General features: G+C 40.2%; 1 protein-coding gene across 2 annotated transcripts in view; it reads right to left on the reverse strand.

Annotated features, from left to right (window-relative positions):
- LOC126390014 (testis-expressed protein 2-like) overlaps positions 1-13,489 on the reverse strand; it is a 49,483-nt gene that overhangs the window by 22,525 nt on the left and 13,469 nt on the right. For both annotated transcript variants that reach the window (XM_050044077.1, XM_050044076.1), the window contains exon 3: positions 1,241-2,813. In XM_050044077.1, coding sequence (XP_049900034.1) covers positions 1,241-2,788 — 1,548 coding nt within the window. In that variant the 5' untranslated portion in view covers positions 2,789-2,813. The remainder of the gene's footprint in view (positions 1-1,240; positions 2,814-13,489) is intronic.

Raw genomic sequence — 13,489 nt, forward strand, 5'->3', positions numbered from 1 at the left:
CAGGACAATGATCCAAAACACACCAGCAAGTCCACCTCTGAATGGCTGAAGAAAAACAAAATGAAGACTTTGGAGTGGCCTAGTCAAAGTCCTGACCTGAATCCTATTGAGATGCTGTGGCATGACCTTAAAAAGGCGGTTCATGCTCGAAAACCCTCCAATGTGGCTGAATTACAACAATTCTACAAAGCTGAGTGGGCCAAAATTCCTCCACAGCGTTGTAAAAGACTCATTGCAAGTTATCGCAAACGCTTGATTGCAGTAGTTGCTGCTAAGGGTGGCCCAACCAGTTATTAGGTTTAGGGGGCAAACACTTTTTCACACAGGGCCATGTAGCTTTGAAATTTTTTCTTCCTCATTAATAAAACTGCTCATTTAAAAACTGCATTTTGTGTTTACTTGTGTTATCTTTGACTAATGTTTAAATTTGTTAGATGATCTGAAACATTTAAGTGTGGAAAACATGCAAAAAAGTAAGAAATCAGGAAGGGGGCAAACACTTTTTCACACCACTGTATATATATATACACACACACATACACATACATACATACATACATACATACATACATACATACATACATACATACATATATTACATTAAATTTACAGTCCACAACATTAATGATAGTAACTGTAACTAATGAATCCTTGTGCAACCATGTGAGCTAGCTAACGCTTAATTGCTGTGTGGCACTTTTTTTTTTCATTGTGCCACGGTAAGGTGAACTAGTTAGCTAAATATGTCATACTATTGACACATATTGGCCAATAAGCTATATCATGTGTATGGAAGTTCTTGTGAGCCACAATGGATGGTTTTGTAACTTTCTGGGCTCTGACACACCACCCACCTCAGAAACCATCGGCAAAAGTGCAGATGATGAAGCTAACAATCTTAGCCATGCTACATCTGCTGCTAACTTAGCAGCTATCTGCAAGCAGAAATGAGAGAAGGCCCAAAATATATTCAGAGAATTATCTCAAGTGCAATTTAATTATATACAATATATGTAGTAGGGGGTCACTGATCTCTCTCTCTCTCTCTCTCTCTCTCTCTCTCTCTCTCTCTCTCTCTCTCTCTCTCTCTCTCACTCTCTCTCTCTCTCTCTCTCTCTCTCTCTCTCTCTCAGCTAAGGAATTCTTGGTCTGAAAAACATTGAGGACCCCCTTTATGGTGTTCAGGGTCTTCCATATTGACAAAATGTACTGAATATCAACAAAATAAATATTCACTGACCTTATAGATTTCTGGTTCCTTAATGTCCAACTTGGTCAGATTCCACAGCTTCCTGTGGTGTCTGGTATGTCTAAAAGTACCGCCAGAAGGTTTTGGTCCAGTCAGCCACACAACACCAATGGCTAAAAAGAATCCCAGCCCAATCCCAAGCAGCATTCCTCCTATGTAATTGGGCAGAGGTAAAACAAAATACCCATAGACCAATACAGTAAGGATGATGAGAGTATAGTGTGGAACACTAGGTGCCGGTTCAATACTTTCAGATTCATCTTCACTGCATGGTTCAGTACTACCACTTAGTGGCACTTTAGTTTGACTCCCAGTTCCAGTATCATCCGTTCTATCACCACAGTCACCTTCTGTGTCAGTACAAGTCTCGAAGTCCTCACTGTACAGGATGCAAAAATCCTCGTCCTCTTGTTTAGCAAGAGCGGACATGGAGCATTTGTCCAAGGACATGGAAAGTAAGGATTTGTTTGGGCTCTTTGTGTCAACAGAAGAGGCAACAGGTGATTCAGCTTGACCAGAAGCCCTGCTGTTAGGGCTTTCAGCCTCAAAGTCACCTCCTTCTTCCTCCTTGATGCAGTAATTGTTGTTACTCTCCAGGTGACCATTAATAGAGGTAATATTGGAGAGTTCTGAGGCACTGGCAGAGAGGGCCTTGGGCCGGTAAATACTGCTGCTAACTAAGCTGCCACTCTTTTCATCCATGATCTTACTTAGCAGCTGGAGCGGTTCGGAGATGGCCTCAGAGAGACGTCGCTTAGTGTCTTCAATTCTTGCCTCAACCTCTGAGACTTTGAAGAAGCTGCGGTTATCTGGAGAGGTTAATGGAGAGCAAGGGGCAGTTTTAGTATCACCAGCTGACATTGTGGTAGCAGGTGGCATCCGGGACTGTGTGAATTGTTTGAAGAGTTGCAGGTTAAGGCGTGATTCTGGAAGACGGTAGGGTGTGGAGGAGGAGGATGAGTCTTGGGATGTATCTGAAGATAAAGATTTGACAAGAGTCTTCATCAGGTGCCTGTGCCTTACTGTGGAAGTAGCAACAGAAGGGATTCCATCACGAGACTCAATGTCAGAGGAGAGAGACTTCACCAAGCTGAGGAAGGGTTTGTCACTGGAGGGGAAGCTCAAAGATTTAGTTGGAGAGGGATTGGTAGTCGTGCCTTTTTGCTCAGAAATACGTGATGATGAGGTTTGTGTGGGAGAATGGTTAGTGTGATGTCTAGAAACTGGAGAAAATCTGGATGATTCAGGCATGACAGCAACCTCAGCTGCAGTGTCCAATGGCACCCCTTCAAACATTTCCTCACTTGCTTCTAAGGCTTGCACAATGTTTGAGTCATCCTGAGCAGCTGAGGTAGTGGAGACCTTTGTCCTGTACAGCTCCTCTTCCTCCTCCTCTTCCTCCTTCCCAAGAGCTGAGAAGTGGATGGTGATGGTGTCCTTCGATGGCGATCGCTGGACATGGAGCTTGGGGGACAAGGCAGGCGGCTGTTTTTCTGTGGAGTGAGCACTCTCTGCATGGCTAGGATGCCGGCTAGTCATTGCAGTACTCCCACTGAGTCACAGTCTGCAAAGAACAAAGAAACATGACACTAAATTAGGACTGGAATGATTAGTCAGTTAATTCATAAGTTGATTGTCAAAAAGTAATCACCGTTGGTGATGGTTTTGGTCAATGAAAAATCGCTTCAGTCATTTTTTAAAGAAAAGTGCCAAAAGATTCTCTGGTACTAATATCTCAAATGTGAGGCTTATGTTGTTGTTCTGCATCGCGTATGATAAAAAATTAAATATTTTTGGGTTTTGGATTGTTGGTTTGACAAAACATGACATCTGAAGACGTTTCCTTTGCATACTGGGCATTTTTCACTATTTCTGACGTTTCACTGACAAAGCGATTCATCAGTTATTTGACACAATTAGCATGTTAATCTATAATGAAAATAGTTGTTAGTTGCAGGCGCATACTAAATTCAGTATATCTGGAAACAAGACTGACTCTAGCTTTTTGATTTATGAAATTACATGAAAAACATAATAAACTGGAAAAGACTACAAATAAAAAACTGCCCACAGGTGGTCATTTGATTGGGTCATTGGGAAACTGAGTGGGTCCCCAATAATTTTTAGTTTTTTTGACAAATTGTAGTCTTCAGTTGAGTTTGATGTTGTATGGTTCTAATAATGTGTATGTATGTTCAAAATGAATCTAAAACTTAGAAAAAATAAAATTCTTAACCTGAAAAATTTACTGACACACAGTCTATGTACAAAACATTATAAAAATGTCACAACTTGACTTGAGTACAGAGCACCAAAATGATCTACCCATTATCAAGTAGGCCTAAATGAAATGTAATATATGATTGTAAGTGCAAGTGCCGAGGGGAAGTCAATGAGGGCATGTTGAACGGCTAATAAAATGCTGCCCAGTGTGCCAAATTTGAAGAAATTCCCCACAGATGTTCCTGAGATAAAGGTTTACAAGAATGGGATGGACATGACGTAACAGTGACCTTGACTTCTGACCACCAAAATCTAATCACTTCATTCTTGAGTTCAAGTGGATGTTTGTGCCAAATCAGAGGAAATTCCCTCAAGGCAATATTGAAATATCACATAAACGAGAATGAGATGGAGGGACGGACCAGCAGACAATCCAAAAATGTCCTGCCTCCAATAATTACAGAATTTAATTATTTATAGGTGTTATGACTTAAAATACAAATTTTAGTAAGAATGAAGCAAGTCATCATGTATGGTTTTTTTTCTGTTTTTTCTTTTAGTTAAAAAATTAGGAAGGCAGGAAAGGACTTTTTGTATATTTTGTAACTTATAGATGCAAATTTCTGTTTGCTCTCCAAGAAGTGACAAAAGGACTGCAAGCTAAATTACAAAAAGGAAAGGAAAGGATGATGCATCACGCTCTTAAAAGACAACCTTTGATGCCAATACATTACTCAGTCACTAACCATCTATCTGGCAACAATGTAATAAATGCTATTTCTAGACAGAATGTGTATGCATGTGTGAGTGCTGACATATGCAGTGTTGTATCTCTGCACCACTTTGGTGGCATCAGACCTCAGTTCGGCAGCAATCAGGAATCTTAAATTACCCCCCATCCCACTCACCACCTGCTGACACTTCAGCAAATCCCTCCACAAGACTGCTCAGATATTCATCAAAATCAAGGAGTCCATAAACAAATATAGATTGGTTTAAACAAGAATCAAAACTCACCAAGTATATGAACGCTACAGCAGGTAGTTGTGGCTTCTAGCTTCTGCATATTACACTGTTAACATTCAACCCACATAAAACAGACTTGTCCTGTGACTTTGAATCACATTTTAAACCTTTGCCAATAAACATTCAAAAATTCCCACAAAGCAGTTTTGACAGGTGTTTATGATTTAGTTATACTGTGTGTCATGTATAAAAACTGTACTGCAATACAACCTTCAGGGATACATGTCCAGAAACAACAGACACTAGCCAAAGTCCAGATAATAAAATGAGGTTGGGATGATGTAACATTACATAATGATGGACTGTTTGGTGCCACAACAAGATGCCTGAAGTGCATTGGTTGACAAACAGACAGCATTTCAGATGTACTTATTTGAGAAAAAGAAAAGGATCCAACTTTCTAAAGGTTACATTATGTAAAGCCGGGGGATTGGCTTAGAGACAGATGTCAGATTTAACGTAGAACATTCACAGAGCTAATTCAGCCAACATTTTCTCTCAAGGAAAAGCTAATCAAATTAATTTAAGGGAAACTACTCAAATCCTTCACATCAACATCCATTTACAGGTCTTGTGCCAAATTTCAGTGCAGAAACAAGTTGCATCTGAGGTTGCTAAGCAACCATAAGCAGCACTGCATTACAGCCTAATTGCCATAAATCCCAAGTATGAAGCTGATCTTTTCCAGGTGTTGTTTTGTAAATGTCTATTAGGCTTTAAACATTGTCAGTGGGACAAATGTAAAGCTGTGGCAGAACTGCACTAAAATGACCACCTTCTTCTCCATATATACTGCAGACTGATATCTACAGAAAAAGGAAAAGATATCTGCCAGCTGTAATAGGTTGTTCCTTTCACATGAAATGCAGTGCATGCTGCTGCGTTTCAAAAGTTGATCTCTGTTTATCTAAGTGAGCAGGTACTGCGCCCTGAAAAATATGTTCTCAGGAACGCTCGTGCATCCTGCAGCATCATTGTTGCTTTCTTGCTGAAAACAATGAATTTGAGACAGCAAAAAATGCAGTATGTGTATGGCCCCTAATACATGGAATTTCCAACTAAACTGTTGGTGGTTAGCTGCACTGTGGGTAATGTAAGTGCCAGGTTTTGACAAGGAGGAGGAATGCATGGGAAACTGGTTGAAAATCTGCAGACTTTCCCTTTAATTTGTGGAGTACTCTTATAAGCAATTACGCTTTGATTTTCTTCTCCTAACTTACTGCTGTGCCACTAGTGTAACAGCTTTATAGCTTTATGATGCTAAGCTACTTCACAACCTAACCATTTGGAAACATCATAAAATGGCTTCCCATAATGCTCTTTCTGGAACAAACACATTTGATTTGAATGTACAGCTACAGTTGGGGCTGTTTATAAAGATCAGTTCAGCTCAAGTAAAGAAACTTTATCAAAGTTGATACTGTAAAGACAAAGAAAAGCCTTGGGTTAAATACACAAGGAAGTAAGAGCACCATTTGTAGTCTGGCATTGTCTATGCAAAAGTAACAGTCTGTGTAATCATTGATGAACATTCAAACTTCCACATCTTTGAATTTAGATGCACAGTATAGCTACAGCTATTAATTTACTTTGCTACTAAACTGCCCATTGTAAAGTAGGTCTGTTGTGGTGGAAGGGAATTCATAATTAAGCTGTACTTTTCCTTAGCTAAAATACAGTTAATGTTTGGAATGTTGTAGCTGAATACAGATTCAATGTTCTGTACTGTAAGGAAAATTAAGCCAGAACATATCTACTCTCTGCATGTTTGTGACATCCTCTGGTTGTGAAAATAGAATAATGGTAATGTCTTGTTGACATTTGGCAATGGTATTCTTGTGCCATGTCCAGGCAACAAAAGGTGGTGTGACATCATGCTGGCTCACTCATACAAACTCAACTTGGCCACTCATTGTCACATGGGTCACGAGTGAGCTTGTTACCCAGCCAGGCAGTCTGCCAGCCACCTCTGTCCCTAGCTAGCCAGCCCCCAGTCAGGAGCAGCACAATGAGGCCATTCTAATGGATCACCAATTGGACATGGATTTCATTTCGACATAAAGACTCAAAGGACCTGGCAGTATTTGCTAACAGCACATTAGGATTAGTGATAAAGTGGGGTAGTAGGTATGTATGTGTTCGTGTGTGTGGTCTGTAAGATGATTATATCTCCCAATTTAACACAACTTTAATGAAACAGAGGAAAAGACTGCGCATGTGCAGCATATTGGCATGATACTGCATTTGTCTGTCCATCCAAGTGTATATGTACACACTGACAGTCAAGGCCTTGTTTGTCTTGTGTTCCCAGTGCCTTTTCCTGTGCCAATGAACAGGCTAAGAGGACAGTGAAGAACAAAATCTCGCCATTGATGCTGATGAAGCCAATTACAGAAGGATGCCAGCCTCATTAACCCTCATGTTTTGCACTCATTAGAGACAAGTTCACTGCTCACTTCCTCTGTATCAAACAGCACACACAGTTAATGAAAAGAGACTCACAGAGCTAAAGCAGTTCCAAATAAAAACTGTCATTTAAACTAAAATGCATTTTGACACAGTGATGAATTAAATGTGTGCTCTAAACATGATACAGGGTAAAATCAAGGTGCTTTTTTTTTTTACAAGATCCATAGAAAAAAGATGACGATGAGGTCTTACTTTTATTTATAGAAAGTATTTAGATTATAATTGTTTTAAATCTATCTCAGATTTGTGAAATATTCTGCTGTTAGGCAAGTGTGTTCTGACAATTAATAGTAGTTTAAAGCACAATTAACTATCTAGTATCTTCAACTTTCACTCAGGAGCAAAAATCAGCCTTTAAACTGGAAAGAAACTGAAATTGGCATCACCTGGCCTTTCCTACAGATGGTTGTGAACAATCCAAAGCCCCAACAAGCTAACATTTTAAAGTCATATACCATGTATGAGTTTCTTATGATTGGTAAAAGTGAGTATAAATGGTAAAACATTGTTAACAATGACTATGATAAATTATTAACAGTAACCAGTGGACATCGGCAGACAGTCCCATTATATGTTGCCTATTAAATGCATATTTGTTCTTTTAAAAAGGTAAAACAAGTACATTTATATTATTCAGGGAAATTCTATCAAAACAGTAGCTCTCCATATTACTCTCTACCCTCAGGTGGCTCTCTCAAAAAGGTTGGTGACCCCTGGTCTAGGGATATTTCACAATTTCATAATAGGAAATGTAGGAAGTCCGTAACTGAAGTGAAAGTGGGTCCACTAAATGAAGAATGGAATTTATAACATGGAAAACGGAATACTTAAACTATCACTGACTAATGTAATAACATCCGAAGTATACCATACAAGAAAGGATCCTTCTTTCAACATCTAATATTTTCTTGACATTAATGTTACAGAGGTGTCATGTTTGAGACACTCTGGGTTCCTTAAATAACCACAGTTTAATGGGTTGCATGACTCAGTGTCTCACAATGGGACCACCTCCTGCATGATTTCATCAGAAGCCTATAATCACACTATGTGTCAGGAAGGAAAGGAACACTCCCTCATATCATGCTATGTGTCATTCAGACAGGTCAACATTTCCTTACAACACTTAAGTAAAGAGAGTAGTGTTGTAAGATAATGATTCATATTACTTGGAGAACAGTGCTTATGTTAATTTTCTGTATTTTTGTGTGTGTCTAACCATGGGAAATACTGACCTGTGGGTCCAGTATTATACAGAACAATCCTTAGTAACAGAAGTCAAACTATCTACAGAGTGAGCAAAAGGAGGGGCTACACTGAACCTACATACTGTAGAACCTGGCAAAGGTTGGGCTCGGACAAACCTCTGCTATGTGATGATCCTGATTGAAGACCCCTCAGAACAGAGGCATTGAGGGAATGAGATGAAATTGTAGGGCTAAGCAATATATTGATATTAATGATATCATGATATGAGACTAGATATCGTTTTAGATTTCTGATAATGTAATATTGTAAGTTAATAACATAAGTGTTGTCTTTTCCTGATTTCCCCAGCTGTATTCTGGGTTTAACACTGTAGAATGCATCTGTTTAGCACTGTAGATTGCACCCTTTACAATTGCGTACTTCATTACATTTAAAAAAAGTATATTTCAAGCCCAAATTTCTGTTCAGCAGTGGGAAAGAAGCTGCTTCATGGCAAGCTCCCTAATATGTTGTTTTGCCCAAGACACAATAGGTCCCTTTTCCTAAACTTCTTAATTCTCTCTAACTACATCCACTCCAAATGACAAACCACACAAAAGCCTGGGACCAGCAAGGAAGCAAATATCAGTCAACAACTCCTAGTTCACATAGGAGTGAACCTGAATCATAATAAACAGGACTGTTGGAGAAATTGTTGCCCTACGAGAATTGAGAAAAGACATGCCACCTGGGAAAATCCACTAGCCTTCACGGTCTACAACAATAATGATAGACAATAATCACGCATATTGTGTCTGTTTTCCAGAAGCTAAAAAGTGTATCTCCATAGGGACTGGGCGGTATTCTTCTTTAAACTCCCTACATTAATGCTTCTATCTCCTAAATGCATGTGGGCCTAAAACATCAGAAGAACTGTCTGACAGTGTTTCCGGTGTTTGCATCTCAGTAACTACACAGCAAGGGTATTTTTGCAAGTCATCCTGCCTGTTGCTTTCTGCCAATATAACCCCCTCAGAGCATCTCAAATGTCATACACCACTGTTTCAGATGACATCAGTGGCATTGAGAGGATTCTTGCTAAGGCACAGAGATTAAACTACATGAGAAAAAGACCTTAAAAAAAGACTTGCAAACATGCTCACACATCCCCCAACGGAAGACTTAATGAAATCCCAGATCACTATACCTTATCCAGGTTGCCTAGGAAGGGATTAGAAGAAGTCCCACTTTAAATCCTGCTGTTTATTTGCAGTAGTAATGGCTTTCCCTGTACTTACACTGTCAGTTTAGCTAATGACTTGCAAAGTGTCTCACAGCCCAGTGCTCCTATTAAGGCTACTGTTAACACTGTGGCAACAGTAGCTAACAGTTAATTGCCCTGTAGACAATGACATTTACAGATATGCAATAGCTGCTCAAGGATTATATGTCCCATTTATATGTCCCACATTGTTAAAAAAAAAAAAAAAAAAAAAAAAAAATAGTCTTGCCACCATGCAATTGTATGCCTCTGCACACCAGTCAAGTTGCAGTTACTGTTTACATCCATGTCTGTGAAAACATGAATACTTCACATACACATCTTCCCCCCGGCAACACAGAAGATTTATACAATCAGCGCAGTTGCAAGGTGGGCACTAGGGATGCACCGAATATTCGGTAACCGAATATATTCGGCCGAGTATTGCCAAAAAAACACACATTCGGTATTCGGTGGAATAAGTTAAAAGCAAGGCTGAATAATAGCGGCGTGTTTTGATAACGCAATCAAACAGTGTGCCGTGACGGGCCGAGTAAAATGTCGGCAGTGTGGTGATCCGCCCGTCACCACACTCGCGTTTGCGACTAAAAATAGTTTTGAGTGAGCAAAACAGGCTTAAATCATTCAGCATGCTGTGCGAGCAGCCTACAGATTTCAACCAGCAGCAGAAACGAAAGGCGAATTCCACCGACTGTGGGTTGAACGGGGGTCACAGACACAGACAGTAATGTTAAGGTATTCCTGTCGAATACGGCGGCCATCCGCTTACCGGCGATGGAGAAGTCAGTTCCAATAATATCCTCTTCTTGGTGTGTGGACTGCCCAGAAGTACCTGAACAGCCGAGCCAGCCGAACACAGCTATGTGACGTGTCAGAGGAGAAACGAGCCGTTCACGGCCCACAAACCTCACCGCACTTTAGGGACTGTTCTTTACTTATGAAGGGGAGGAGGGTGGCTGGTTGATTCTTATTTTATTTATTTATTTTATTTTGATCCCCCCTATGTTAATCACTTATTGATGCTGTTTTTGAAGTATGAATAAGTCAATAAGTAATTTATTCCACTGAAATATCATTGATGTATTATAGAAAAGTGATTTATCTTTTCATAAATGACAAAAGGCACATCTGCCTCATTTTCGCTGTGGTATCGTGATACTACTCAGAACCATGATATTTTCATTGGTATCGTACAGTGGGATCCAATTTTGGTACCGTGACAACACTAATCTGGAGGGGGTTCATCTGCAAAAACTAATGAAAAACTAAACAACGATATTCGGTATTCGGTACTCAGTATTCGGCCAAGCGTTTAATATTATTCGGCTTCGGCCACAAATTTTCATTTCGGTGCATCCCTAGTGGGCACCCGAGATTACCAATGTGTCACGAATTCTCTATCTGACCAAATATCCACCCTTCTGTTCCTGAGTTATGACACTAGGTAATGGCCAGAAAAGTGTTTTTGCACAAGATTATGATGTCACAGTTTAGTTGACCTTTGACCTTTTGTATAGATAATGTCATCACTTCATCATTTTATCCTGTTAGATCGTTCTGTGCAGTTTTGTTATAATAAGTGTATGAATTCTTGCGGTTTGGCCAAAAACATGTTTTGTGTGGCCTTGACCTTTGACCACCAAATTCTAAGCAGTTCATCCATAAATTGAACTGGACAGTTGTGATGAATTTGAAAAAATTCTTGAGCAATCATGTTCACAAGATGAATGCAAGGTCACAGCGACCTTGACCTTCAACCACCAAATTCTAATCTGTTTATTGTAGAGTTCAAGCAGACGTTTATGCCAAATCTGAGAAAATTCCCTCAACACATTCTTGAGATATCGCTTTCATGAATGAGGCAGACAAAGTCAAAGTGACCTTTGATCAATGACCAACAAAATCTAATCACTTCATCCTTGAGTTCAGGTGGACAGATGTGCCAAATCTGAAAAAAAAAAAAAATCCCTCAAGGCGTTCTTGAGGTATCGTGTTCACGACAATGACATAGATAGACAGAAAACATAATGCCGCTCTGATCTACCACCGTTTATTCTAGGATTGGGACTGTTTACATGTGCTTAGAACATGGCACTCTTAAATACTTGATTCTGACTGGTCAATCAACAAAATTCTGCAGTGTTTATTTCTTGAGGTTTCACCACTGTAAAATCGCTGTAAAATCCTCTCCTTCGCTCCCGTTTGTCTGGTGACCATCCCTCCTCTGTCAATACACTCTGCCAGCAATTTTTTAATAATATTGATGCCAGTTGTAACATTTGAATGTTTTAGTAGTAAGCCATGTTCTAAGCGGGATAATGTAGAGTTAGCAGTGACGGATGAAAAATAACTCCCGACAGGGGAATGGAACCCCGACACGCTCACTATACATTATCCCTTACATATTGCTATAATTCCACTGTCTCTACTGTTGTTTGTACAGATACTGTACATATTGGTATAATTTACTGTGAGTTGTTTGTACTGGTACTGTGCATTCTGGTATAATTATTTGCATTACTATTTGTTTTTTCTTCAGATAAATCTGATAATTGTTGCTCGGTCTCTTTACTCATTTATTTAGTAGAGTGTCCACACACCCTCTCATTCTACATATACATAGAAGTATACTGGTGGCTTTACAGCCTACATTTTATTGATTATCTCTGATCCCACGGTCAATTTGGTTGTTGCGACAGTGCGACACAACACCACTGATGCTAGGTGGCGTCAAGCTAAAAAAAACCCCGAATCCTATCTGTTGCCTCTTTAAAGGCCCATTTGCACTTTAACTGGATAGTAAACATAAAAGAGAGGGTAAACCCTCTTTTTTAAACCCTTATGTGGATGCAAGTCTGACATGTAGTTTGCCTTTACGTTTCTCATTCTTAGGCTCTCTTTGTTTCTGTAACAGTAGACATATATAATGTAGACGAGTAAGCAGAGCATTATGGTGGCACTCAATAGCCCCTTTTACACTGCCAGATTATCCGCGAATGTCGGGCCGTTTTGCCGGCAAGCTGTGAGCGTTTAGACACACAGAGCCGGATTGGCGAGTTGATCCGAGGTGCCCAATTTTCCACCTCGTAGGGTAGACATATTGACGGAACCCTTTTAGTTTAAAAAGACCGAGGCGGCCTTCCACAATGGGAGGGACTGTTGAAGACTTGTGGGAGGAGCCGTGCGAGCCACTGGCGGTGGATAAACAGGAAACAGCTGATAGCAGGAATTAGCGAGCAGGTAGTAGCAAGAGGGAAACACAAACCTGACAGACACTGTAAAGATGAGCAACTTGGGAGACAAGGAATTGCGCACCCTCCTTGCTCTTGCAAACGAAGAGGCCATTAACCGTCAGATGACAGGAAAGGTGAAGAGCGGGCTGACTTCCGAGAGAATCGCCGAAGTACTGACTGGCCGCGGCTTCCTTCCCACATCACTGTTTACGTCACACGCTGAGCTACACCTTTTTTGAGAGTAGGTGTTTCTGTGGTGATCTGGAGAATTCAAGGACGAGGCAAATCATGGAGTTCTTTCTTAATGCACGTTTAATTACGAGCTCGGATCAACATGGCTACATGCAGAAGCTATGTGATGATTGTGAACAGAAAGAGACACAGCTTGGATGGTGGCACGTATACTATTAACTAAAATGGTACTCTGAAACATTTAACTTGACCATGGGCCATCTAAAATTAATCTACCTTATCCATTAATCAGTAAGCCTAGCACTTCTGACGTCATGACTAGGGGTGAGTCCGTGTACACATTTACACGTGTTTGAGATCATAAACGGTTATGAAAAGTTAGTACAAGAAAAACTTTTTTTGGGTGGGGGTGATACTAATTGTTGACTAACTGTGATAGACCGTGAATATGACAAGAAATGGTGTGAGACCGGGTTTGACGTGCTCTGTTCTATTAAAAGGGCGCATTCATTAAGGGAGTTGTTCGCCAGTGGGCTACAGTGAGTACCGGGCCATCAAATTACAGTGGTGAGAGGACACGGAATTGTTCACACTTTTACGCACGGGTCAGTGGTGAAGTGGCGCACA

The sequence above is a fragment of the Epinephelus moara genome, chromosome 5 (genome assembly GCF_006386435.1).
Source record: "Epinephelus moara isolate mb chromosome 5, YSFRI_EMoa_1.0, whole genome shotgun sequence".
NCBI lineage: Eukaryota > Metazoa > Chordata > Actinopteri > Perciformes > Serranidae > Epinephelus > Epinephelus moara.